Source organism: Drosophila innubila, assembly GCF_004354385.1.
Source record: "Drosophila innubila isolate TH190305 chromosome 3L unlocalized genomic scaffold, UK_Dinn_1.0 0_D_3L, whole genome shotgun sequence".
NCBI classification, from domain to species: domain Eukaryota; kingdom Metazoa; phylum Arthropoda; class Insecta; order Diptera; family Drosophilidae; genus Drosophila; species Drosophila innubila.
This window is the reverse complement of record NW_022995376.1, coordinates 4,664,707-4,688,565: the sequence shown is the minus strand read 5'-3', so window position 1 is coordinate 4,688,565 and position 23,859 is coordinate 4,664,707. Positions and strand designations below refer to the sequence as shown.

Genomic DNA, 23,859 nt, shown 5'->3' with positions numbered 1-23,859 from the left:
TCGCTTAAGCGCCAAACGGGTTTGAAACGGTTAACGCAAGCCTCTGCGTCAAGCGAGTCTCTCTTTTATTTTGTCTGCTGCTAGGAGAGCAACTTGCGCTCAATCGCATAACCGATAAATAAGTTGAATCGCAAATGAAGTGATTTGTTTTCAATTTCAATTGTCTTTTTATCTAATCCAGGCTTCATTTCAAAAGTTCGCTTAAGCGCCAAACGAGTTAAAACGGTTATCGAAGCAAAAGTCTCTCTTTAGTTGTGTCTGCTGCTAAGAGATTAAGAGAGCAACTTTCACTTTTAAATCTTGCGCTCAAACGTCGGCTCATTAGCAAAGCTCTTTTGCCATTTGCTCTGCAGGAATAAAATTAAACGCCATTGGAAAAGCTTTTGCCGCTCACTGCTCTCCATTCGCCAGCTTTAATTAGTTAAAGAGAGCATTTTAAATGTACTGCATTTATTGTTACGATTATTATGCCATAAAGTAATTCATAAATTATTGTGTAGAGTAATTCGCATACATTTGCATGTCTGTTGTAGCTGTCCCCCTTCCCGCCCATTCCCCCCGGAATACCCAACGTATTACTTAAGCTCGTTGCATTTTGTGAATGCATTGAGAGAGTACAAATATATCGTATATAGGTATATATATCGAATTATCGCTTATCGTGTTATTGGCCGATTGATACGCTTTTTATCAATTTTAAAGTTTTCGTGTTTGTTTCAATTTGCTTTGGTTAGAAAAGATAATAAAAACAAACATAAAATCACATGCACATGCATTTTATTTAACTTTGTTTTAACTATTATTCCTGCGTTTATTCAGATTTATGCTTAAATTTGTAGATTAATTTCAATTACTAATAAATCAGTCTATAATTAAAATATATGTTCGCTTAATGCTTTTGTGTGTGTGTGTGTGTGTATTTTTTTGTTTGTATATGTGTGAGTGTGTGAGCTGCTCCCCCAAAAATGAGTACCCCGGAATACTTAACTCCTAATTCTGCACGGACTTTTGGCAAAAAAGAACTAAATAATTTATAATAATAAATTTTAAGCATATACCAACATAGAAATTGAATGGAGCTTCCTCCACATGGAAGCCTTTTTAACAAAAACACATAATAAACGGAAGAATCAAATACGTACTTGATGCGTATGCATTTAAATGTGTGTGTGTGTATTATAAACGTAAACAGATCGAAGGAAACCACAAAATAATAGATGGGAATACCAAATGCTCTAAAGGCAATATTAACATTATCATAATCAATTCAATTAAACAATTTAATGAATATAAAGCTGTGTTTTTCTTTTATCTTCTCTTCCTCTTCATAAAGGTTCAGGTTCTTCATTCGACACGGAACAAAATATATAAGTGTGTGTGTATATAGATGTATAAGTATATGCATAATACGTATATAATTATGTATATGTATGTGTAACTAACTCGACTTTCAATGCGAATTGTATATAATAGATTTATATATATATATCTGTAATATGTATAAATGTGTTATATACGCATTTTAATAACTAAGAAGCAAAAATTATTCTATTGTGGAAAACAAATTTTGGCTATAAAGCAACGCAATTTAAACAAATGATAACATTGATAAACATTACACTCCCACTCACAACCCAACTCCCCAAATGTGTGTGTATATGTGTTTGTGTGTGTGTGTGTGAGCAGCTGCATTTGTTGGCAAGGCAAGCAACGATAACCAATCCAATTATCGATTACAGATAGGCATGTCATCTCTGTGTATAAATGTGTGTGTGTGTGTGTGTATGTTGGCATTTAGATGGGTGTATATGTGTGTGTGTGTGTTTGCAATGTATTTATCGCCTCCAGCTGCTCGTTACCGTTACAAGCGGCAGCCTTTAACGGTTCTGGCATTTTGCGTTTATCATAACATAGAGTAGAGTGCGCCTTTTTCTTGTTCTGCCGACAGGTGGCGGCTTCAATTGGAACTGATCCTGGCACAGATGATCCTATGAGCACTTGACACAAGCGCCCTCCACATCAAAGTCCAATACCATCAGCTTTGTTTCCTCGGTGCCATTCCTCGATCCCACAGCGCAAATCAGTTTCGTGTCATTTGCCCTAAAAGAAAAGTAGTTTAAATGTGATTAAATTAGAGTTGCTGATAATAACTTGGACTAGTTTATAAAGCTTACCTTATGCGCCACACAACTCCGCCGGAACCACCCGAATCCAGTGCCACCAGGTTGCGTATAAAGTCGCCCGTCTTGACGTCCCACAACTTGACGGTGCCATCATCGGAGCTGGTCACCACAAAGCGTGAATTGAATTGCAGGCAAGTGACAGCGGACTGATGCTTGTTTGGACCTATCAATCAGAAAGTAATTCAATCAATCAAAGTGTTAATCAAGCAATCAATCAATTAACTTACCCGATAGCGTCTGTAGACACTGTCCCGTTGTGATGTCCCAGACTTTGACTGTGGAGTCGGCATTGCCGGAGACGAGTATATTCTGACGCAGTTCCATGCCCGACGTGAGACTCTGATGACCCATCAGTGTGTGCTTGCAATTGCCCGTCTCCACATCCCACACACGTATCGAGGTGTCCAATGAGCCGGAGACCACATGGAGACCATCAAACTGCACAAATGGCAAATGGATGGCAATTAGTAACTGTCTTAGAGGGTGTTGACTGTACCAGAAGTATTACCTGCAGCGAGTAGACGCGATTTGTGTGTCCCTGCAGCGTGTGCAGACACTCCTGTCGCTCCGGATGCCAGATCTTGACCATGTAATCGTAGGCGCCGGAAACAATCAGCTTGCCATCGTATTGCACACAACGCACCGCCGCCAGGTGACCAACCAGGACATGGAGACAGGTGCCCAGTGTAATGTCCCAGACACGCAGTGTGGCATCTCGGGAACCGCTGACGACCCTGAAAAGAAGGCGGAGAAGAAGGAATTAGTCAAGTAAACTGGAAAAAGGGAAACAAAGAGCAGCAAAGGACAGGGTAGAGGAGGAGAAGGGGAGAAGAAGAATGATCAGGAAGAGAAGGAAGAGGAAGAAGCATGATTAGGAAATGAAGGAAGGAAGAGGAGGAGCAGGTTGCGGAACAGAAGGAGAAATATTAGGAGATGGATGAGGAGAAAAAAGATAAGCTGAAGGATAAGGAGAATCAGAAGAAGGAGGGAGTTTATAGGAAGAATCTAGAGGAGGTAAAGGACCAAAACTAGTAGGAGGAACAAAAGAGAGAGCAGTCAGAAAAGAAGGAAGAGGAGGAGGAGCAGGAGAAGCAGGATCTGGAGAAGGATAAAGGACAAGGAGAAGAAGCAAGAAGCAAGAAGATAAAGGTTAGGAGGAAGCTAAGATATAGGAAGTTGGGTGGCAGGAGGAAACAGTTACAGGAGGGGGAAGTAGAGCAGTAGTAGTATTAGGAGGATGAAAAGGAACAACAAAATAGGGACAATGGAGTAGCACTCACTTGTTGCCATGCAGATGCATGCAGCGCACTGTCGAGGTGTGTCCCTGTAGCGTATGAACGCAGCTGCCGCTGTCCATGTCCCAGACCTTCAAGGTGCGATCTGTGCTGCCCGAGATGATGATATTGCCCGACATCTGCGAGGACCAAACGCCACCCGTGTGTCCCACCAAGGTGCGAAGGCACTACAAAAAAGAATCGCTCATTTAATAAAAAAAAAGCTGGAGAAGATTTGTCTGGCCACCTACCTTGCCATTGACAGCGGACCACACTTTGAGTGTGTTGTCGTCGGAGCCGGAGACAATACGATTGCCGGAGAACTGCAGGCAGGTGATGACATGGTCATCGTGACCCTTGAGCACCTTGGGCTTGCGCACTGGACGGGAGCGCCAGTTCATCTCGATGATATGCTGTCGCATGTATGCAGCCTTCCACGGCGACGCAATGGGCGGCATATTGCCATCCCGTCCACGTTTGGGGCGATCGCTGCGCGACTCGGTGAGGATCTGGGCCTTACGACACTTCTCCTTCCACAGCAGATTGTCGTCGCAGAGGAAGCGCCAACTGCGACAAGTCTGCGCTGCCCGCAACAAATCCTTGGGCTCCAGATACGAGAGCACGAAGAGGGCAAGTTCCCGGGGCAGCAGAGAGATGAAATCCCGCTGGAATTGCGGCTCAATCACCTTCATCATGTGACGCACCTGCGAGGGATCACAGTGATCGATGAGACGGTCCACGGCGAGCAGACGCTCGGCATGGGACCAGCGTTGGAATTGGGCCAACCAATGTTGCAGCTCTGGCGGCGGATTGTCGCGTGTCGGCATCAAAGCACGCGGTGTGCGCCTGCCCAGAGCTGGGGAGCTGCCCACACCCAATCCCAAGCCCAAGCCGAGTCCCAATCCCGCACCCGTTGGCGTCATCGAGAGCATCACCGAGGAGGCGGCGGAGGCGGACGAGGATCGTGGTGTCGAGGCAAAATCATAGGCGATACGCTTACGACTGTTATCGCCTGTTTCGCCTCCAGCAGCTCCACCTGCTCCGGCTCCTCCTGCTGTTCCTGCACTGCCTGCCAAGCTCATGGAGTAGTCACCATCCAGGAGACGTCCCTCATTGTACTTTCGCTTGCGTTGCTGGGAGCAGTAGACGGATGTGATGCCTAGAGATTCCTCGCCAGCTGTGCCCTGATGATGATAGCCATCGGTGGCATCCATGTCCAATCCCTCGCTAAGACTGCCATTGCTGCCACTACGACTGTTGGCCATCATGCTGTTCTGGCACGTGCAAATCTCCTCCAGATCCGAGCAGTTGTTCTCCTCATCGCCATCGCAGTTGCCCCACGGTTCATCTGCACTGAAATCTCCCGGCTCCACGTGGGCACCCTCCCCATTGGCATTCTCCTCAACAACCACTTCCAGGACAATGACATCGTTGGAACCATTGCGAGTGGCCTCCACACGTCGTCGACTGCGATTGTTGTTACCAGCTCCTGCTCCTCCTGCTCCGCCGCCTGCTGTCAAACCACTCCTGGCCAGAAAACGCTCCTGAGTCTGTGCGCTGGCGTTCACCTGTCTGGTGGCCACCTTCGATGTGGCTGCAGCATAATGACAGCGTGCCGAGGACGTGGTGGATGTGGCCGAGGTGGAGGGCTGGGCATCCACATCCTGATGGAAGGCAGCACAGGGAACCACACTCGTCCGACTGCAGCCACCTTCCTGGCTGGTCGTTTGCGAGCCCACGGAACTAAAGGATGTGGATGTGGACGTGGATGCGGCCACTGGAGCAACTGTCAACGTCGAGTTGTCCTTATCCGAGGAGGAGCTGTCTTTATCCGCTGCGGCTGCATTAAGATTGTCATTCGAGTTGGTATTCGTGTAGACATCGGATGTGGATGTGGATGAAGTGGATGTGGAGGTGGTAGTGGAGGCATTGCTGCTGCTGCTACTGCCACTGGGTTCCACAATCACCGAGGATTTCAACGCGTTGGAGCTGGAACTGTGCTGGGGGCAACCTGCTCCTCCAACTCCTCCTGTTGCTCCTGCGGCTGTGTTTGCTGTTCCCAGCGTGGAGCCCAAATTTAGTTTGGCAGTGGACTTGCTCAGTCGACTATTGGTATATTTCCTGCTGCTCGTTGGCGTCGTGGACAGATCCTTGTAGGTGCACTGGACACAAAGAAAAGAAAAGGGATTAGTTTGAAACGTTGTTTATATATATATTAAAATAGCCAATTTCTCTACAGCTATTTCCTTAAAATTTTTTAAAATTATGACTTTTTGTAGGGTTTTTTTTACGATCTTTTGACTTTAAAATTCTGTACAAATTCGAAAATTATTTGTAACGTTTCTTTCAACCCTATATTTATATAAACGCATTTATAAGGCGTCGTTAAAGAAACTATTTTATTCTCAGCTGAGGTCCTATATCTAAAAATATAAAACTGTTTGTCCTGACTGACTGACTGACTGACAGATGACTACATATATTAAAAGGTTACAAGCCGACTGCACCTAGTCCTATTTGTGTTCAGCGCCTCTAATCGAAGCAGTGCATTTGCTGTGTCCTTTATTTTGTAACTAGGATTATTATTATTTGTATGAGCTGTAGAGTTACTGGCTGCCCAATCCTGGTATCGACTCACCTTGCTGTCCGAGGAGAAGGCGCGTCCATTGCTGCTGCTTGGCCAATCATCGCTGCTGCTGCTGCTGTTAACGCCACCAGCTGATGCTCCTCCCGCTCCGGCTGCTGCTCCTCCAACAGTTGCTCCTGCCGCATTAATCAGACTTAGATTAAGACGATTCTTATTGATTAGTTTACTGGTGCCCAGCACAATGCCGCCAGTTAATCTCTGTTCGGTCTCAAAGTCACGACGCTCAATGCGATCCATGGACTCAATGTCCGCCTTGGACAGTGAATGGGATGATGACATGGCCTCCTTTGAGTTCGAGTTGGCGGTGAGGCTCATTTGCTTCAGACGCACGGACATTTGTCTGTCGTGCAGCGATGTGGATGCCACATCTTCCTGCCCAGCTTCCATTTCAGACTTGACTCCTCTTGTCGTCTCCTGGTCCTGCTCCTGATCCGGCGCATCAAATTCATCACTGAGACGCTTCGGTTTGCCCGTCAATAGCTCGGATTGAGTCACATTGGCAGCTGTTGCGTTGCTGGGATGATGATTGATGGGATGGGATTGAGGCTCCTCCACGACAGGCGTCTCCAGAAAGATTTTCGAGCCGTCGGCTGTTGTGATGATGCCGCCATCCAATTGTGATGTGTTGGGGCAATCTATGGGCATTGATTGTTGCTGTTGCTGCTGCTGTTGTTGTTGTTCCTCATCATCTTGATCTTGATCTTCGTCGTCTTCCTCCTCATCCTCGACAATTTCCTCCTCGTCAAAATCATCGTCATCGTTTATAAGGCATACAACGGGCGGCTCGTTATCGTTATCGTTAAAGAACACGTTATTCATTGAACTGGCGCTGACGCTGTGATCCTCCGAATTGCCATTCTCATTCTCATTGCCATTTGAGAGAGTATCTGTGGAGGAGCTATCGTCAACGGGCACAACAACAACAACACCGACTGTGGACGCAGCACTCCGTGCTCCCGTGCTGTGGCTGGGGGGCAGTGAGTTGGAAGAGCTGATCTCGAATGTCTCCAGCACGCCCGTCTCCGTGCTGGACTCATCATCGAGCACTACGGCAAAGCCGTGTCCGTGTTCATGTTCGTGTGAGTGCGAAGAGTGCGAAACACAGTCCACGTCTGCCACGTCTTCCGCTCTCAACTTGGACATGGATTCTTCTGCTTCCTTCTGTTCTAATTCTTCTGGTTCTTCTGCTCCTGCTTCCAATCTCACTTGGCTAGTGCTTGGCTTTGACTGAGGTCCTTGTGGTGTCGTCGTCTTCTTCTCCTTTTCCTTCTCCTTCTCAGGCTTTAGTTCGCTTAGCTCCTGCTGAGCTTCCTCGGCACTTTTACAATTACTGCTAGCAGCTGAACATCCTTTTTCCATAATACTTTCACTATGCGTGGGGGGAAATCAATCTCTGCTCTCCTGAAAGTTCAAATACAGATTACAGTCAAATCGCAGTCAACATGATCGTTTACACTTTATATGGGATATTCCCTTTGTGAAATATTTTTCGCGGAAATTGATCGATTACACATCATATGGAATATTCCCTGTGTAACGTATTATTATGGGAAATTTATGTGTGGAGGAAAGAAATGCGCTCCAAGTGTTGACAACTTTTGAGAATTTCCCAACAAAAAAAAAGGAACAGTTCACAGTAAGTCAAGTAATTCTTTTGACAAGTAATTCTTTAAAAAAAAAAGCATTTAAAAAACAAAAGGACATCGTCTTGTAAATTTTTCTCTACTTTTATTATTTTAGTTGTCTTTGGTTCTAAGAACAATCCAAATATTGAGATCCATTCGGACTTATTATTTTTTTTAAATAAACAAATGTATAAAAGTTTATTTTTGTCAAAACAATTACGCGATTAACTGTATGTAGTGTATATGCAATATTAATTTGCAGTCGAATCTGTTTTCTCGTGACTTTTCTTTTCATATCCTTTTTTAAGTTCTCTCTAGCTCTATTTCGAACTGCTCTCTGCTGGCAACTCTGCTCATAAAATCTTAACGACAAATAGTAAACTTTTAAGAAATATCCTTAATACATTAATATTTAACTTACAAAAAGTGATAGATTAACTCAAGTGCACGCTTTGATTTAATTTTTTTTTAAGTAAACCCAGTAGTAAACGATCCTTTTTTACCTAAAATCCCTCTAGGAACTCGTCCGCTCTTGAGCTGCGACAGCGACGCTCTGAAAAATTCCCACGCAATGCGAAGCAGCGGAGATGAGGCAAAGAGCAAAAGTAATAAGCACGATTGTCTCTCTCACGTTCGAATGCGAAAAAAAAAATCAAAATCCAAAAGAAAAGAAAAGCAGTGGGAAAAATGTCTATAAAGCAGCAACAACAACAACGGCGGCAGCAGCAGCCGTCGTCGACGCCAACGTCGCTTCTTCAGAGCAATCAAAAACTCGCAAAGGAAATCACAAAAGTGCATCGGCGGAAGAAGCTAAAACGGCGCGAAGTAGAATGGGCAAAGAAGATGAAACGGGTATTACAACAACACAAACACATACCTACACACACACACACAGGCAGACAGAGAGACAACACATACAGATGCACAGACAGGCAGCAGATCAGTAGACAGCAGGCCAGGCAGAAAAAAGGTAAAGGCATGCATGATGACAAGAGCAAAAGTAACGGACGGAAGAAGAAGCAATAAAGATACACACCACCAACAATAACAACAACAACTGAAGCAACAACAACAACGACGATGGCGTACACCTTGCAATTTAAGCCGCTATCTGTTTGAGCTCTCTGCTCTCATCACAGTCGATAGTCATTCTATCTCGCTCTCTCTATGACTCTGCCTTCTGCTGTCGCACAGCATCAATTTAACGCACACACACACACAAAAGCAAACACACGCGTACGGTCAGACAGACAAACAGCCAGAAAAGGGATCACTGCATTCTGCTACAGGCAGCAAACAACAAAGAACGATCACATAGGAATTTTCTTCGCACACACACACACGCACAGGCAGACACATGTACATATGTATGTGTAGATCCTGTGTTGCATCACTGTGAAAACAGATCAGATGTGTACGAGAATGTCGCTATGTCGCTTCCTCCCTTCCACCAATGGAATGGCTGTTGACCTCCTCAAGGTTTAAGGGTCTCTCTCGCTCTCTCTCTCTCTCGGTCTTGGTCTCTCATTTTGTGCCTACTTTCACACGGCATTCGTGTTACCTGTGTGACCACAAGAAGCACAGGACTAAATACGAGAAGAATACTCAAACCCTCGCTTGCAAACACACACACACACACGTATGATTTATCCATCCATTAGTGTCATATTTTCATGGCTTTAATAGTTTTGGGACTTGAGAAAATTGTCTAATATTAAATGCCTATATCTTCTAGGCTTTAGTTTAATCAAAAGTTACTAAATTTAACTGATTTGTTTAGGCCCTAACCCCACTTTTCTGCACCTGCAGCAGCCCCATAATTCGTGGAGCAAACAACAAAAGAAAAATGTGAACATTGTTGTACACACAGACACACCAACACATGCAAAGAGTCAACGTCGAATGTCGTATGCATACACACACAGGCACGCACACATACAGAACAAATGTCACGACATGCATGAGAAAATGAGTTTACTTTACCCCTAGATAACTTTATATTGCACTTTAAACAACAAATTTCATATATTTGGTGCACAATTGACGCTTGCTTTTGCACTTTAGCTTAATTGTTTAATTATTTCATTCGTTTTACACTTTTTGCGTTTAGCCCACTCACACACACACACGCACAAGAAGCAGTTGGCACTGAGCACACGTTTAATCGAATTTACCACGTACGTTTTCTGCCGTTTTCTTCAAGGTGTGTTGTCAGCTATCCAGTATATTTGTTTTGTTTAACCGTATTAGTTTTATTCGGATAACAAAACAAAAAATTCTTAAATTCAGACAGAAAAAAATGACTTTTGGCTGCGACAGCGCGCTGGTCACTGTTGCCAACTTAGCTATTTTAAAACTAGATTTGGCTATTTTCAGAATTATTTTGCTAGAAAAATTGTTTCCCCTAAAAACTTGCCAGCACTGGTGTTGGAGATTGCCACCCGAATCAAAGGCTGCCACCCTGCAAAATTTCCCGATTTGGCTGGATTTCTTGTACTTTAATAAACAAGTACATTTCCGAAATTGGGTGTTTTTTATATTTATTTACTTAATTTCGGTTATTTTTTCTAAAATTTTTTAAATTTTTGCATAATTTTTTTAAGTGCTGGCGGCTTGGCCGTCAGTGTTGAGACGGCACAGCTGATTTTGCAATATGTAAAAATTTAAATTTAGAGCTGCAAAGCTACCGATGGCTCTATCGATATATAGCGAACATGATGTATGGCACCAAACTATGGACTGCTACATTATACATTCGATTGTATGAATTGCGATAGTTCGACAATTAGGACAGATTATATTCGATATTAAAACTACTGATATATCGTTTTTTTTTACTATATTTTGCCGCTTTCAAGACAGAATAAAACTGTTGCATAAAATGTAAATTTTACTAAATACAGTAACCATAATGCAAGTGCTTGGCATATAAAAGTGACTGGTACTTCTGGAGAATGCGATTACGCGTGCCAGCTCCCATCGATACACAGATACGCCCGCAATCGATTGCCCGTGTTTAAATCAAATCAACAAACAGAGCCTATTTAATATCAGTTTAGCTCCAGAGATGGCGACACCGGCAGCATCTGGGGATGGTTTTGGCGACCTTGTGTCCCATTATCTGGATAAGGGAATAGTGTTGATTATTGCCGACTTGCTCAGTTTAATAACTGTCTCCTCCTGTCTGGTGATTAAAGTGCCGCAAATCAACACAATACGGGAAAACAAATCCTCAAAAGGTGACGATTCAAAATGAGCTCCTCCCACGCACACAAATAAATTCTTTGCTTTCTCTTTTGCAGGCATCAGTGTGTTGGGATTATGTTTGGAACTATTCAGTTATACTGTGATGATGTCCTACAACTACACATCCGGTTATGACTTCCTTTCGTATATGGAGTATCCTGTGTTGTTGCTGCAGGAATATGTGCTCATCTATTATGCTTTCAAGTATCAGGATTTGCTGGGAAAGCGCACACAAATCTTTGCCATATTCTATGTTACCATAGCGACACTTATATACCTTAAGCTATTCCCCATTATCATCCTTACGTTCCTGGTGGTGAGTAATTTTCAAAGTCATTATCAGTTGTATTTGATTAATTGATTAGCAACTTTGACTAGATAAGATTTGAAATTGATAGCATTCGACGTAGTTGAAACTCGTTTTTTTTACTACTCCATTAACTAATTATGTTAACTTGATAAAAATTACAACTTGTTTATGTTGTTTTCCGTTTGTTTAGTTAGAAAGAGCGGTTTTGAACTTGTCATCATTAATTATCCCAAGGTCACAAGTGTTTGTTGTATAATATTTGTGATGCTGCTATTTATACACTTTATTTAGTTTGCCGTCGACCAATTGTCTTAAAAGCCATTTGTTTGAGTGTTTGTGTATATTATTTATATATGTATGTTAGTAGGTGGACCCTGTACTTGAACATTTACATGGGTATACTATGTTTGTCGCAGAAGCAATGTGCGTAAAAGACTGAAGAAGGCATTCAAATCACAGTTTACAGTGTATATATGGGATATTTCTTGTGTGAAATAATACGGGAAGGCGAACGTTTCTACTTAAATTAAATGTGGGATATTTTCTGTGTGAAATAATGTGGAAAATAGAATGATTATCAATTTTTTGGGTTATTTCCTACTTAAAATTTTATGGAAAATTAAACAAATAAATTTACAGATAAATTTTTGATGGTGAATAATTCTATTTATAACATTTAATTATTCCACAAGTAGATCGTATAACTATAATGAAATTGATGGCTGTTTTAAGTTTAAAAGCGCCTTAATGTATGCAGTACTTTGTATCCGGTTTGAGTTTCAAGTTAATAAATGCAAATAATAAACATGGATATTTAGTTAGGTGTATCTTATAGTTGGAAAAATTTGTTACTATACTCTATTAATAAAATTCTTTTCTACAGCCTTTCTGCACTCCAATTGGAGCCACGAGCAAGGTGCTCCAATTGATAGCCATACTACGCTCAAAGGACGCCAGCTCCGTCAGTCGCACCACATGGGCTTTGTCCGCCTTCACCAACATGAGTATGCAATCGGAATATCCATCATTCCATTCATTTCTAACACTCTTTTAATCTTCTTTTTAGCCCGCATTTACACTGTGTATGTGCAGTCTTTTGATATGATGCTGCTCTCCAATTTCTTCATATCCACGTTCCTCAGTTCAGCTGTTTTTGCCGCTGCCTGCGTCTACAAGAAGAAGACAAAGAAGGAATAGAAAGAAGCACACTTAAATTGACAACTCCATTATGAACATAAATACTCAAACGACTCGTGATTGCAATTTGTTATCAGTCATTTACTATTAACTATTTAAATTCATATGTTTATTCAAATTCATTGGCATTTCTTAATTATTCAGAGGGAGAGAGTGTTCCTCTTAGCTATCAGCATAGTATGCCACGCCCAGAGCTCCCATCACGACCAGAAAAGATACTAAATAGATGGCTAATCGCTTCCAATCGATGTCTGATTTGGTTTTCTCCACATCTACAGCTTTGCGTTCCTTGGGCTTACGCTTGCCAAACTTCTGTTCGAATTTCTCCAACTCTATTCGATTCTTGGCCTCTTCCTGTCGCAGTCTCTGCTCCAGCTGCTGTTGCTCCGTCGCCACCGCCTTTGTGCGTTCAGCTTGACAGTTGGCATCGCAATCCAAAGATGTTTGACCTGCGCGATGTTTGTCGCAGGATACTTCCAGCTTAATTCGCTTGCAGGCACAGTAAATTCGCACCTTTTTACGACACGACTCCGGATTGGGACACTTGGCTGAGTGACAGATAGCCAGACAACGATGACCGCAGGCAAACTGCAATTGGAAATAATGATTAATTAAATGCTTAAGAGTTTGTTATGTCGCTAATTTTGGTGACAAATGAAAACTTTTATATATTCAACATTATAACAGACTTCAAACTTTTATAACTTTGTCAAATCTCAACCGATTTTCATGTGGAATGTCATTTTGTTCATTATTTGGCCTCTCAATTTATTCAGCATACAAAAATAATTTACTTTAAAAAATTTTTCACCTTCGCTTTTTTTGCCGAAAATTTCATGTACTCCCCCCTTTGACTTTTTTGAAAAAATATTTTTTTTCAAAATTTTAAATCCTGAGTTTCCACTTTTAAACAACTCCTGAGGCCGAAATTAGTATAAATCGACACTTTAAATTTGATTCTGAGAGATTTCATTTTTCTGTAAAAAATCATGTGGAAATTGATAAAAAATTTGACTTGTAAAGTTGTCAGTCCACACATTTACTAGACTTCAAATTCGCATAACTTTGTCAAAACTAATCTGATTTTCATGCGGAATGTCATTTTGATCATTATTTTGTCTCTAAATTAATTCTGCATATGAATATTATTAAGTTAAAAAAAAATTTATTTTGAAATTTTTTTCGACAAAATCATGTACTCCCCCCTTTGACTTTTTCGGAAAAATATTTTTTTCAAAATTTTAAATCCTGAGTTTTCACTTTTAATCAACTCCTGAGGCCAAAATTAGTATAAATCGACACTTTAAATTTGATTCTGAGGGGTTTCATTTTTCTGTAAAAAATCAAGGGAAATCTGACATAAAATTTGACTTGTAAAGTTGCTGAGTCAAAGGTTTCACCAACTTCAAACTTTCATAGCTTTGTCAAAACTCATCCAATTTTCATGCGGATTGTCATTTTGGTCATTATTTGGCCTCTTATTTGATTCTGCATCAAGTATTCAATTTTCAAAAGTAATTATTTTTCGTCTACTGCCCGTCAATATCATGTACTCCCCCCTTTGACTTTTCGGATAAAACATTAAATTTTCGGACTGTCTCTGTTATCTTCTCGCAATACTCACATTCTTGAGGCAACGATTGCCACAGCTTTTAAGCTTCTCCCGATGCTCGGCAATCTCCTGCTCAGTTCCGACTTCATTATAGAATTCGCTGCACTTGTAAACAATCTGATTGAGGGCACAATGACATTTGCTCTTGATAACGAAATTACAGGGTGCACAAGGAGGTGGATGGCATCCTCTGGCACAGGCATGCACACAGCCTGGCGGCCTGGGAATGTCACAGCCTTGCTCGCAATTGCCACAGCCAACTTGTTGTTGCATGTCCTGCGGATTGGGCACAGCATGACAGATCAAGGAACAGCTGTGATTGCCACATTTCAGCTTTCTAGCACATTTGCGCTGGCAGGACGACGGCTTGGAGTTCCAGCAGGGCCAGGTGGCCAGCTCATGGCCGCCAATACAAGTGACACTGATGCCCTCCTCACAACGTGGATGCGGCAGAGCACGATACTCATACTGTAAACAATAAAATGAATTAGTATAGGCAGCAATTGTCATGTTTGAGAAAGAGAATTTACTTTATTGGCATGTGGACGCACTGCATCCGCTGGCTTCTGGACTCTGATGGCTGCATGACAGCGCGCCTTGCAAATGTGGCCACAATTGTTGGTGTCATTGGGCAAACCACAGGGTTGTCCACAAGGCGGACATTCTCCTTTGTGACAGCGATGTTTTATGGCATGATGACACTTGGCAGAGATCCTTAAAAAATAAGAATAAATTAGCTTAGGATTTGCAAATAAGTTTTGAGTTTAACAAAAATTAAACCGAAAAAAAGTATCTAGATAAATGAAAAAATCTCAGATATATTAAAAAGTTTTAAATTAAAAATATGGAAAAAATCAAGAAAAACTATAAAAATTAGCAAAAATACAAAAAAAAAATCAATTTTTGAATGTGCATTAAATTTTTATTTAAACATACTTTTAAAAACTACAAGAAATATTTAGAATGCCAATTTGAAAAAAAAATTAATATTGTGATTTTGAAGCAGAAATTTAAGCTAAATAATTATCTGATAACTTTTAAATTTAGATTAGAAAATAGGTTACTTAATTTGATAAAAAACCAGCGAATAATTTTAATTTATAATTCATATTTAAAAAATTATAATCAATACAGTCCCTAGTCATAGATAATATATCATCTCACCTGCACAACTCCTGACAGGCAATCCTGGCGCTCTTTTCCCTGCCACAGGGCACACTGCGTCGCGTCTTGCCACAGCGACAGTTCACCTGGGACTCCAATTTGCAGGGATAACAGGGACCATTGTGGCAGACAGACTGACACTTGTGCTTGTTGCAACTCAGCTGCTTGCCACAGATCTTCTCACAGGGCGGACACTGATCACCGCAACACTAACGAAACGAAAGACCTTCAGTAAACAGCAATTATAGGGTATAACTTAAAAATGATATACCTTGCGATTGCAGCCATGCTTGCCACAATCTCGCATCTGCTTGCACTTGGTCTCGCAGGTGAAATCCTTGGAGCAGGGCAGCTCCTTCTCATGCAGACCACAACGACACTTTTTCTTGGTGCGCACCAGACACTGCAATTAAAAGCATAGTTAATTATGCAGCTATGTAAATGATAGATTCTTGAGCTCACCAGGTTGCAAGCTCCGCGATGACAGCGTTGCGCACACGTATGCTTGCCACAGGACAACAGTTTGTGGCAAGTGTCGCCACAAGTTTCCACCACCTCGCTGCAGTTGCCCGCTTTGCTCTGTTAAATTCAGAAAATATTTTTTAAATAATGTTTGTTATTTTTGAATAGCATCTGGACTCACACTCTTGCCACAGGGGCAGCTGCGTAGACCCAAAGGACACTCGCCGCCACCACAAGGACCCGCATGACACACCTTCTCACAGTTGTGCAGTCCACAAGCAAATAGAGCGCCACATACCTAAAAGAAAAACATTATTATAATAAAAAAAAGAAGGCCATAGGACAATGCAACAAGGGAAAGCACAATTTAAAAGTTAATATTGGAAAGTCAAAAATTATAATAACAAAAATCCTAAATCCTAAAATCCATTCTTGATTTATACGTTATTCTTTACTTTTACAAAATTATGCGGAATTCGCTTGAGATACCAAGTATTCCATATCTTATCTTATAATTTTTACTTACTTTGCTGCACTTCCATTTGGGCTCGGAGCAGTTGACAACCTTGACTTCCCGCTTGCAATCGCAGTGCTGGGAGCTCTTGTTGGTACAGGGTGGACACTGGCCAGGTCGATGGCATCTTTGGTTGCACTTGTGCTTGCCACAGGCTAAAAGCGCTTGACACTGCAAACAGAAAGAGATTGAGATTAATGTGAGAAAAGTGATTAAATCCATTCGATACTAACCGTTTGTTGACACTGCCACGTCTTGTCGATGCAACGCACTGAACGCGGCGCAGACTTGCCACAAAGACACGAATTGTGCGCCAATTGAGCACAGGGTGGACACGGACCCGGATGACAGAGCAGCTTGCAATCGTGGCCACATTTGGGCTGCAACAACTTGCCACAGATCTCGCCACAGGAGTGTGGCACCAGAAAGGGCTGTGGCTGTGGATTCAGCTCCTTGCCACAGAAGCAATCATACTGTGTGGGTCGATCTGCCGGCTGATAGTCCCTGCGGCACTGTGGACAACACCAATGCAGCGACTTTTGACGCTTGGGCGGCACAAACTCTCCCAGATGATTATAATGTCCCTGATTGCCATTTTGCTGCTCCGCTTTGATCTTTAGCTGCATAACACTATCGTTGGCCCATCTCTGTATGCAGTTCAGGTGGAAGAAACAGTAACAGCTCTTGCAGGACCAAATTGACTCCACTCTGCGTATGCTGCCAATGCAAATCAAACATGTTGCCGCTCCCGAGTGCAGTGTGTTCTCCAGGAATGTTGCTGTGCGATTTGCATTGGAATTTCCACTGTTACCACGTTGTCCAACTGATCCGTCTTGGTAGTGCTTGTATAACAAATCTACAAACAAATTAAAGTAAATTAAGGGACACGTCACAATACTGATAGCGCATACTGTACCCAATATATGCTTCTCATCCAGTTCGCCTTCATCTTCAGAACTGGAGGCGTATGCATCCACCAGTTTTTGTGCAGCTGCTAAATTCTTTGCCTGCGCCTTGTTGAATTTCTCCATTTCTGCCGGTCAAAAAATAATTAATTCTCGCTCGCTGAAATCCGAACTTTTTTGTGTCACTTGGAACTGACTCCAAGGGATGCAATTGATTCTGATTGGAAAGAACTAGTGATGTGAAGAACATCGGAGCATCGATAAGGACGATATACGATTTTAGCTCGATGTGCTTAAAAAAATATAAAACAAAATCATTTATGTAAATACAATTATATGCATAAAAAACAACGTTTAATTTTATATTAGTGTTTAATATTTAAATAAAGTTGTGCAGCGCTCAGTAATCTTTATTTTTTAATCGATAGACATGTGCTCATCTCTAGTAACTAGTTTATTTTTGGATTGGTTTTGCGATCCCTAACTTTCACAATAAAAAATAAAAAAAAATCATAATAATTTCAGACGCAAAAAACAGTTATAAAATGAGTTTCTATAATTATATATTCGGTCCGAAGTTGTACATGGAGTACAAAGGAGTACCCGAACCTCAGGTATTTAATTGCACACACCCTTTGTTGGCAACCTGAAACTGCATAATTTTGATTTTTATGATTGCAGCGAAAAATGTATGAACCCGGTGCAGTTGAAAAGTTCGGCGAACAAATACTGTCAACGGTAAGTGTGTGGGAGTGTGTGTGAGTGGGTTGTCACCGGGTGGATGACGCTGTCAATGTGGATTGTGGATTGTGAAGTGTGAATTGTGGACTGTCGTTATTATATATATTATTGTAATTACATTTTGCAGCTGTCGGTCGTTTGGTCGGTCAGCTATTACACGTCACCGCTGATCTTCACATTCCTGTACAGACGCGGTTACTTTGTGGCCGACTCCATACCGACATTGGCCAAGTTTACAACTAGCGTCGGTTTGATTGTCATCATTTCCCTGTTTATGCGCGGCGTTGGACGGCGACAGTCCAAGGCATATACGAATATGGTTAATGCCCTAATGCAGGCCAAGACAAACAAATCATCGGAGCCACTGCGTCGCTTTGATATTGACTTTTCTGCCTGGCCCGTTGATTTCGACGTGAAAGCGGCAGCTGGGTGAGTTACCTTGGCCAATAGTTACCTCATATTTATTCCGAATAACTTGTTTCCAAGTTTTGCTATATTTAGTATTATAGTGGAAATCCTTCCAAGTAATCTTTTCAATGTTTGTGATTTTCAGGGACCTCAAAAAGCCAACGAATACAGTTGGTCGACGTGAGGGACTCAGCATTGCCACAATACCCTGTGAATTTATAGCCTATCTGGCCATAAACACCTTTGGTCTCTCCATGATTTATCCCGGCTCCGTTAAAATACTGCAGAAATTCATGAGTAAGTTCCACAAATGAAACTGTGATGTTTTAAGCTAAGAGATTTATTCGCTTGCAGGACCGATGCTGATCGCAGGACGTGCTAAGCTTATTGAGGATGATAATGGCATTCGTTACAAAGTGAAAACAATTGATTCAAATGAAATTGATACGTTGTTCGTTGATAATCGCAGTGATAATGTTGGCAATGGCAAGACTTTGGTCATTTGCTCCGAAGGAAACGCTGGCTTCTACGAGGTGGGCATCATGGGCACTCCCATTGCCTTAAAGTACTCGGTGTTGGGCTGGAATCATCCGGGATTTGCTGGCAGCACTGGCAGCCCGCATCCGGAGCAGGACAAAAACGCCATCGATGCTGTTGTTCGGTTTGCCAACAATCAACTGGGCTTTGCCATTGAAGATATCATTTTGTATGGCTGGAGTATTGGCGGTTTCAGCACCTTGTGGGCGGCATCCATCTATCCGGAAGTCAAGGGAGTGGTGTGTATATTTTATAAACATCTGGAATGCTTATAGTTTATTTATCTTTTCAATCGCTTGCAGATCTTGGATGCCACCTTCGATGATGTGCTCTACTTGGCAACACCGAGAATGCCTCAGAGTCTTGGCGGGATTGTTCGCGTTGCCATTCGTAAACATTGTAATCTGAACAACGCAGAACTGGCCATGAAATACAATGGTCCTATTATGATGATACGACGAACTGAAGATGAGATTATAGCCGAGTAATGAATGATTACCTGCAAATTATTGTTAATATTTATGTTAATGTATTGTATTTCACAGAGACAACCGCATTGATACGAATCGAGGCAACTATTTGACCATGGGAGTGCTCCGATATCGTTATCCCAATCTATTCACTGCGTCACAATTGTCGCGCACCAAAGGATTGCTATCGAAACCATTGGAAACATATAGTTATACTGTGGCCGAGGAAAAGCTGTGCATGTCACGCCTTATCACTTATGCCTCGGATGAGGGTAAAGCATTTCCCATGCTGATTGGAGCGGATTACAATGATGAAGTGCGCAATCAAATGGCATTGTTTTTGGTAATTAATTGATAACTGTTTATATATGAGTGGAGTTGTTAATGTTTCTGTTTATTGTTGTTGTTTACAGCTGCGCAAGCATTTACGTGACTACAATTCAACACATTGCACACAGCTGCCCGGAGAATTCTTCAACATTCCATGGGATATACCCATTGAGCATGGATTCGTATTCACTTAAGTTCTTCGCAGACACAAATGGTATTCGTGGTGTATTTATGTTTAAGATGTTTAGTGAATTGGTCAAGTCCATTTGCATTTTGACAAAAACTGCTTCTTATTAAATTATTAATTATTTGGGCAAGCTGTTAATCAATACAATAACTGGGTGTAAAATTGTCTTATATACATTATTATACATATACAAAAATGATGAAAATAAATGTCGCAAACCAATCACAGTCACAGTGATTATTACCAGTAAACGGGTATATTCGTTGGTGGAAAAAGTTCTATTTCTATTTCTACTATATTCTCAATATTATAGCTAACAATTAAGGCCTATGAGTTCTTCTTGGAGCCGCCAAATCCAGAGAAACCCATAATGGCAGCCATGTCATCCGGCAATCCATTGCCAAAGTCACCATTCTCTTCGGCCTTGCGTTTGCGCTCTTTTCTCTTCTCCTTTCTGTGCTCTTTGTAGCGATCTTCCTCTTCTTTGGCCTCGCGCAATCTCTTATCCAACTCGTAATCTTTTTGCTTTTCCTCCATTTTCTTTTTGTTCTGTGTAAAGCGCTCCTTCACCTGGTCAACGGTGCTGCGCTCCACCTTCATGGACATGCCAAGATTACGCTGATGTTTCTTGCCATTTATGTGATCCAGAAAATTGATGGAATCCTTGACGACACAATCGCACACATTGCAATAGTAACCGCCAGATTGTGAGGTAGGTGTGTTTTTGTTTATCACAACACTTTTGCCCAATTTACTATCAAGATCAACCTTGTAGTCGCGTCTCTTCAGATTCTCCCGCTGCACAGGTTCTGCAAAGAGAAAGAAATTATTATTGTTTATCTAATAATAATGCGACTGCCAAATTAATATTACCTTCTTCTTTGGGTGCTGATTGGTTGAGCAAACGCTCCTGTGCCAATTTCTGATACTCGTTCTTGTCCCATTTTCTGCGGTGATCATCTGGTCGCATCGTCATTTTAATGTTTCACTTTTTTCGTCGTAAAAATTCCAAAAAATGCAAAAATGTTTACTACTTTTAGTGCGATATAAAAATGTTGTGACAATCGCTTATATCGATTGTCGCAAGACACAGGGCTGCATTAGAGACAGGGCTGCAGGTGAGTTGATAATATTATGGATAGACTATCGATAATTAGCCAGCAAAAATGGCATAGGTGTGATCGCCTCTTCCGTCGTTATAATCCATATTTCCAATTATTTTGCTTTCAATATTTTGATTTTTTAAGGGTAATGCTTTTCTTCTTTTTGATAGCTTCTTTGCATGCGTTCTATGAGAAACATAAATGTTAAAATTAAATAAATAAATCTTTACAATAAATACATTTTATGTCTGGCCAAATTGTCCTTGCGGGTAAAGCTTCTGCCGCACTCTTCACACTCGTAAGTTCCGGTGTGGGAGGACATGTGACGATAAAGTGTGGATTTTAGACTGAAAAACTTTCCACATCCAACCTCAGAGCACATATACATCATTATTACGCTGCTGTGGCACATCCTTAAAGTAAAGGAATAACTTATAGTTCAGAAATATATAGTAAGATAGTTAACTTACTGATGGTGCCGATCCAAAGAATCTTTGCGCGAAAAACATTTATCACACTCTTCACAATTGTAGGTTGAAATATCAATTTGTTGGTGTATAGCAGAGTGTCGTTTTAAAGTCCACTTTGTGTTAAATATTCTCCCACATCCTTCCTCAGCGCAAATGTATTCTTTAAAACTCCAGTTCATCATTACAAAAAATTATTTAAAGTGACCGCCAATTAATGTAGATAATTAATTATCGATAAGGCAGGATAACAAGGTCTACTTCGCAAATAACAGCAAATTCACTAGTATCAATAAAAACATGCACTCTACATATATTTGCTCAACTCGTTCGCTTCTTATCACTTGTCGCTTATATTAATATTATTTTGCATTTATTTTGAATGAATTTTATGAAAATTACTGCGAACACACCGCAACATCAATTGCACCACAACCTCAAGCCGCAACCACCCTTGTATCGAGTGCGATTAAATCCCATGCAAAGTATCGATAACTGTTAAAAATGTGTCTATCGCCCGTTTTATTGATTTCTCACTACAACTAAAAATTCCAATTGGACAAAATAAAAGTTCGTCGCTTAAAAAAAGCGCTGTATTTGTTTATATAAAAAATCGAGTGTCGTTTGTTATTGGATAACAAGATAAAATTCAGATATGGGCGCTGCGTTCTTCCCAATACTGTTTTTTACAGCCCTTTGGGGTGCTGTGGGCATTGGAATGCCTATTATGACGCCAAGTGGTCCACACCAGAATTTAATACGCTGCATTTTGATGCTGACTGCGGCATGTTGTTGGCTTTTCTGGCTTTGCTGCTATATGGCCCAAATGAATCCTCTAATTGGACCAAAAATCAAACTGAATGCGCTTGCCATGATTGCCAAGTCGTGGGACAATCCACTTCTAGAGGGCTAAAAAAAACGTCTCCAAGTGCAAAATTGAAGTTATCTATTATTGTATAAAATCATGTTATATAAAGCAAATAACAAATAAAAGTATTTAAATTGTGTTGTACATTTTATTTATCTTTGATTTGTAGCGCGCACGATCTGTGGACTGCCAACTTGTTTAAATTGCTGAACCAAGAAAGAGAGCAGAAGAGAAAGAAAGAGAGAGAGAGTGATAAGCACTGCGCCTGCGCAACCTGCTACTATCTCTCTTAACGGCAAACCGGCGCCATCTTCGCAACTCTCTCTTACGCTGTGAGCTGACCATCAACTGCTGAGATTCCAAGTCCCCCAATTGGATTCAGTGTTCTTTCAGCTGCGGGCGCGTCAGGTTGGACTTTTAAAATGTTTCTTCTGTTTTTGTGACACGATCAAAGTTAATTACAATTTGAAAACCAAGAGATTTAGTGCGGTGCAAAAAGATACTTGTGATTGATAAGATAGAAATACAACTTGTGTATTTAGCGCTCTCAAATGAATTGTAGCTTGTACTAATAGAGACCTAAGTCAAATGGATGCGCATTCATTTATTGGAATTGGACTATAGCGATTACACTCTTTGGTAAGCCGCAGCGAATTATCGATAGCACCATAAACATATAACTATGACGCTCCCCAACAAAATAAAGTAGTTAGTCGGCCCCCCTTTGGTCATAAACTAGTTAGACATGCATTAAACTAGAAAAAGTAGTCGCACTTAAAGTACTAAAGGTACAAAACTGGTTACATTACCTCAGCACCGACCCAAGCACATAAAAGAAAACTAGTGGTTAAGGCTACAATCGAAAGAGCCCGACTGTGAGAGTCCCTGTAAATGATCTGTAAAAAACAGTGTCAGATTTTCCAATTCGTTCTAATTTCAGATTATCTTTCGAGTTTATTATTCGATCGTGATAAAATTTTTAGGTCACGTCAGGACTACAATACTTTATATGTGTACCAAAACATAAGGCAATAGCTTTAAAATTTGCTCTTGTTATGCATTTTTAAAATTTTCAACTTAGTAAAATTAAAAAAAAAACATCTTATTTTAATGCTTAGGAAATACCGAAATCTACAGACCAAATTATGTGTCTCTAGCTCTTATAGTCTCTGGGATTCAGTTGATTCTCCAATAGGATTTGACAATGCTGATGCTGCTCAGGAATGTATATATATTCTATGATCTCCCATGTCTATTTCTGCTTACTACGCACATTTCCCTTCTTGGCCAACTTAAAACACCCACTTTTTATTTGTAAGTACAGGGTCTGAAAAGGCAATAAAGACGATAAAAATAAAACCCGAGAAGCAATAATCGCAACGAGCTGGCAAAGCTTAAAAATTATGGATGTTAAAATGAAAATGGCAATAAAAACCAGAAAACCAGAAGACAGAAGCAAGCTACAAGAGACCCAAGACCCAAGACCCTATACTTAAGACCAAGACCATAAAATGAAGGAAATTAGAAAATAAGACTACACCTGAAAAAAAAGGGCGGCAATGCGAAACGCAACACAAAAGAACAATTTGGTTTGGCCGAGAACATGAAA

The 23,859-nt window shown here is 41.1% G+C and overlaps 6 protein-coding genes across 7 annotated transcripts; 3 read left to right on the top strand and 3 right to left on the bottom strand.

Moving 5' to 3' along the window:
- Positions 1-760: 760 nt before the first annotated feature.
- On the bottom strand, positions 761-10,063 carry LOC117786521 (F-box/WD repeat-containing protein 7). 2 transcript variants are annotated; one of them, XM_034624832.1, is made up of 8 exons: positions 9,911-10,063; positions 6,096-7,505; positions 3,709-5,619; positions 3,464-3,645; positions 2,692-2,917; positions 2,411-2,621; positions 2,175-2,346; positions 761-2,100 (listed from the first exon to the last, which is right to left on the bottom strand). In XM_034624832.1, exons 2-8 carry the CDS (start codon positions 7,461-7,463, stop codon positions 1,989-1,991), a joined length of 4,182 nt encoding a protein of 1,393 aa, XP_034480723.1. In that variant the 5' UTR covers positions 7,464-7,505; positions 9,911-10,063; the 3' UTR covers positions 761-1,988. The 2 variants fall into 2 exon arrangements, with proteins under 2 accessions (XP_034480723.1, XP_034480724.1); XM_034624833.1 differs by lacking the exon at positions 9,911-10,063 and adding an exon at positions 9,713-9,887.
- Positions 10,064-10,583: 520 nt separating this feature from the next.
- LOC117787936 (solute carrier family 66 member 3) lies at positions 10,584-12,600 on the top strand. The gene is made up of 4 exons (XM_034626574.1): positions 10,584-10,968; positions 11,032-11,291; positions 12,169-12,289; positions 12,352-12,600. The coding sequence occupies exons 1-4, from the start codon at positions 10,797-10,799 to the stop codon at positions 12,480-12,482; spliced, it is 684 nt and encodes a 227-aa protein (XP_034482465.1). The 5' UTR covers positions 10,584-10,796; the 3' UTR covers positions 12,483-12,600.
- On the bottom strand, positions 12,543-17,338 carry LOC117787935 (NF-X1-type zinc finger protein NFXL1). The gene is made up of 10 exons (XM_034626573.1): positions 17,151-17,338; positions 16,468-17,090; positions 16,247-16,405; positions 15,902-16,018; positions 15,721-15,837; positions 15,530-15,661; positions 15,259-15,467; positions 14,625-14,808; positions 14,107-14,562; positions 12,543-13,070 (listed from the first exon to the last, which is right to left on the bottom strand). The coding sequence occupies exons 1-10, from the start codon at positions 17,263-17,265 to the stop codon at positions 12,645-12,647; spliced, it is 2,538 nt and encodes an 845-aa protein (XP_034482464.1). The 5' UTR covers positions 17,266-17,338; the 3' UTR covers positions 12,543-12,644.
- A 254-nt stretch (positions 17,339-17,592) lies between these two features.
- On the top strand, positions 17,593-20,034 carry LOC117786995 (phosphatidylserine lipase ABHD16A). Its single transcript, XM_034625428.1, has 8 exons — positions 17,593-17,753; positions 17,821-17,877; positions 18,008-18,309; positions 18,434-18,585; positions 18,643-19,064; positions 19,128-19,309; positions 19,371-19,638; positions 19,709-20,034. The coding sequence occupies exons 1-8, from the start codon at positions 17,685-17,687 to the stop codon at positions 19,817-19,819; spliced, it is 1,563 nt and encodes a 520-aa protein (XP_034481319.1). The 5' UTR covers positions 17,593-17,684; the 3' UTR covers positions 19,820-20,034.
- A 40-nt stretch (positions 20,035-20,074) lies between these two features.
- On the bottom strand, positions 20,075-20,863 carry LOC117786996 (zinc finger matrin-type protein 2). The gene is made up of 2 exons (XM_034625429.1): positions 20,686-20,863; positions 20,075-20,621 (listed from the first exon to the last, which is right to left on the bottom strand). The coding sequence occupies exons 1-2, from the start codon at positions 20,786-20,788 to the stop codon at positions 20,140-20,142; spliced, it is 585 nt and encodes a 194-aa protein (XP_034481320.1). The 5' UTR covers positions 20,789-20,863; the 3' UTR covers positions 20,075-20,139.
- Positions 20,864-21,927: 1,064 nt separating this feature from the next.
- LOC117787536 (V-type proton ATPase subunit e 2) lies at positions 21,928-22,394 on the top strand. Its single transcript, XM_034626082.1, has one exon. It carries the CDS (start codon positions 22,038-22,040, stop codon positions 22,293-22,295), a length of 258 nt encoding a protein of 85 aa, XP_034481973.1. The 5' UTR covers positions 21,928-22,037; the 3' UTR covers positions 22,296-22,394.
- The last annotated feature ends 1,465 nt before the right edge of the window (positions 22,395-23,859 follow it).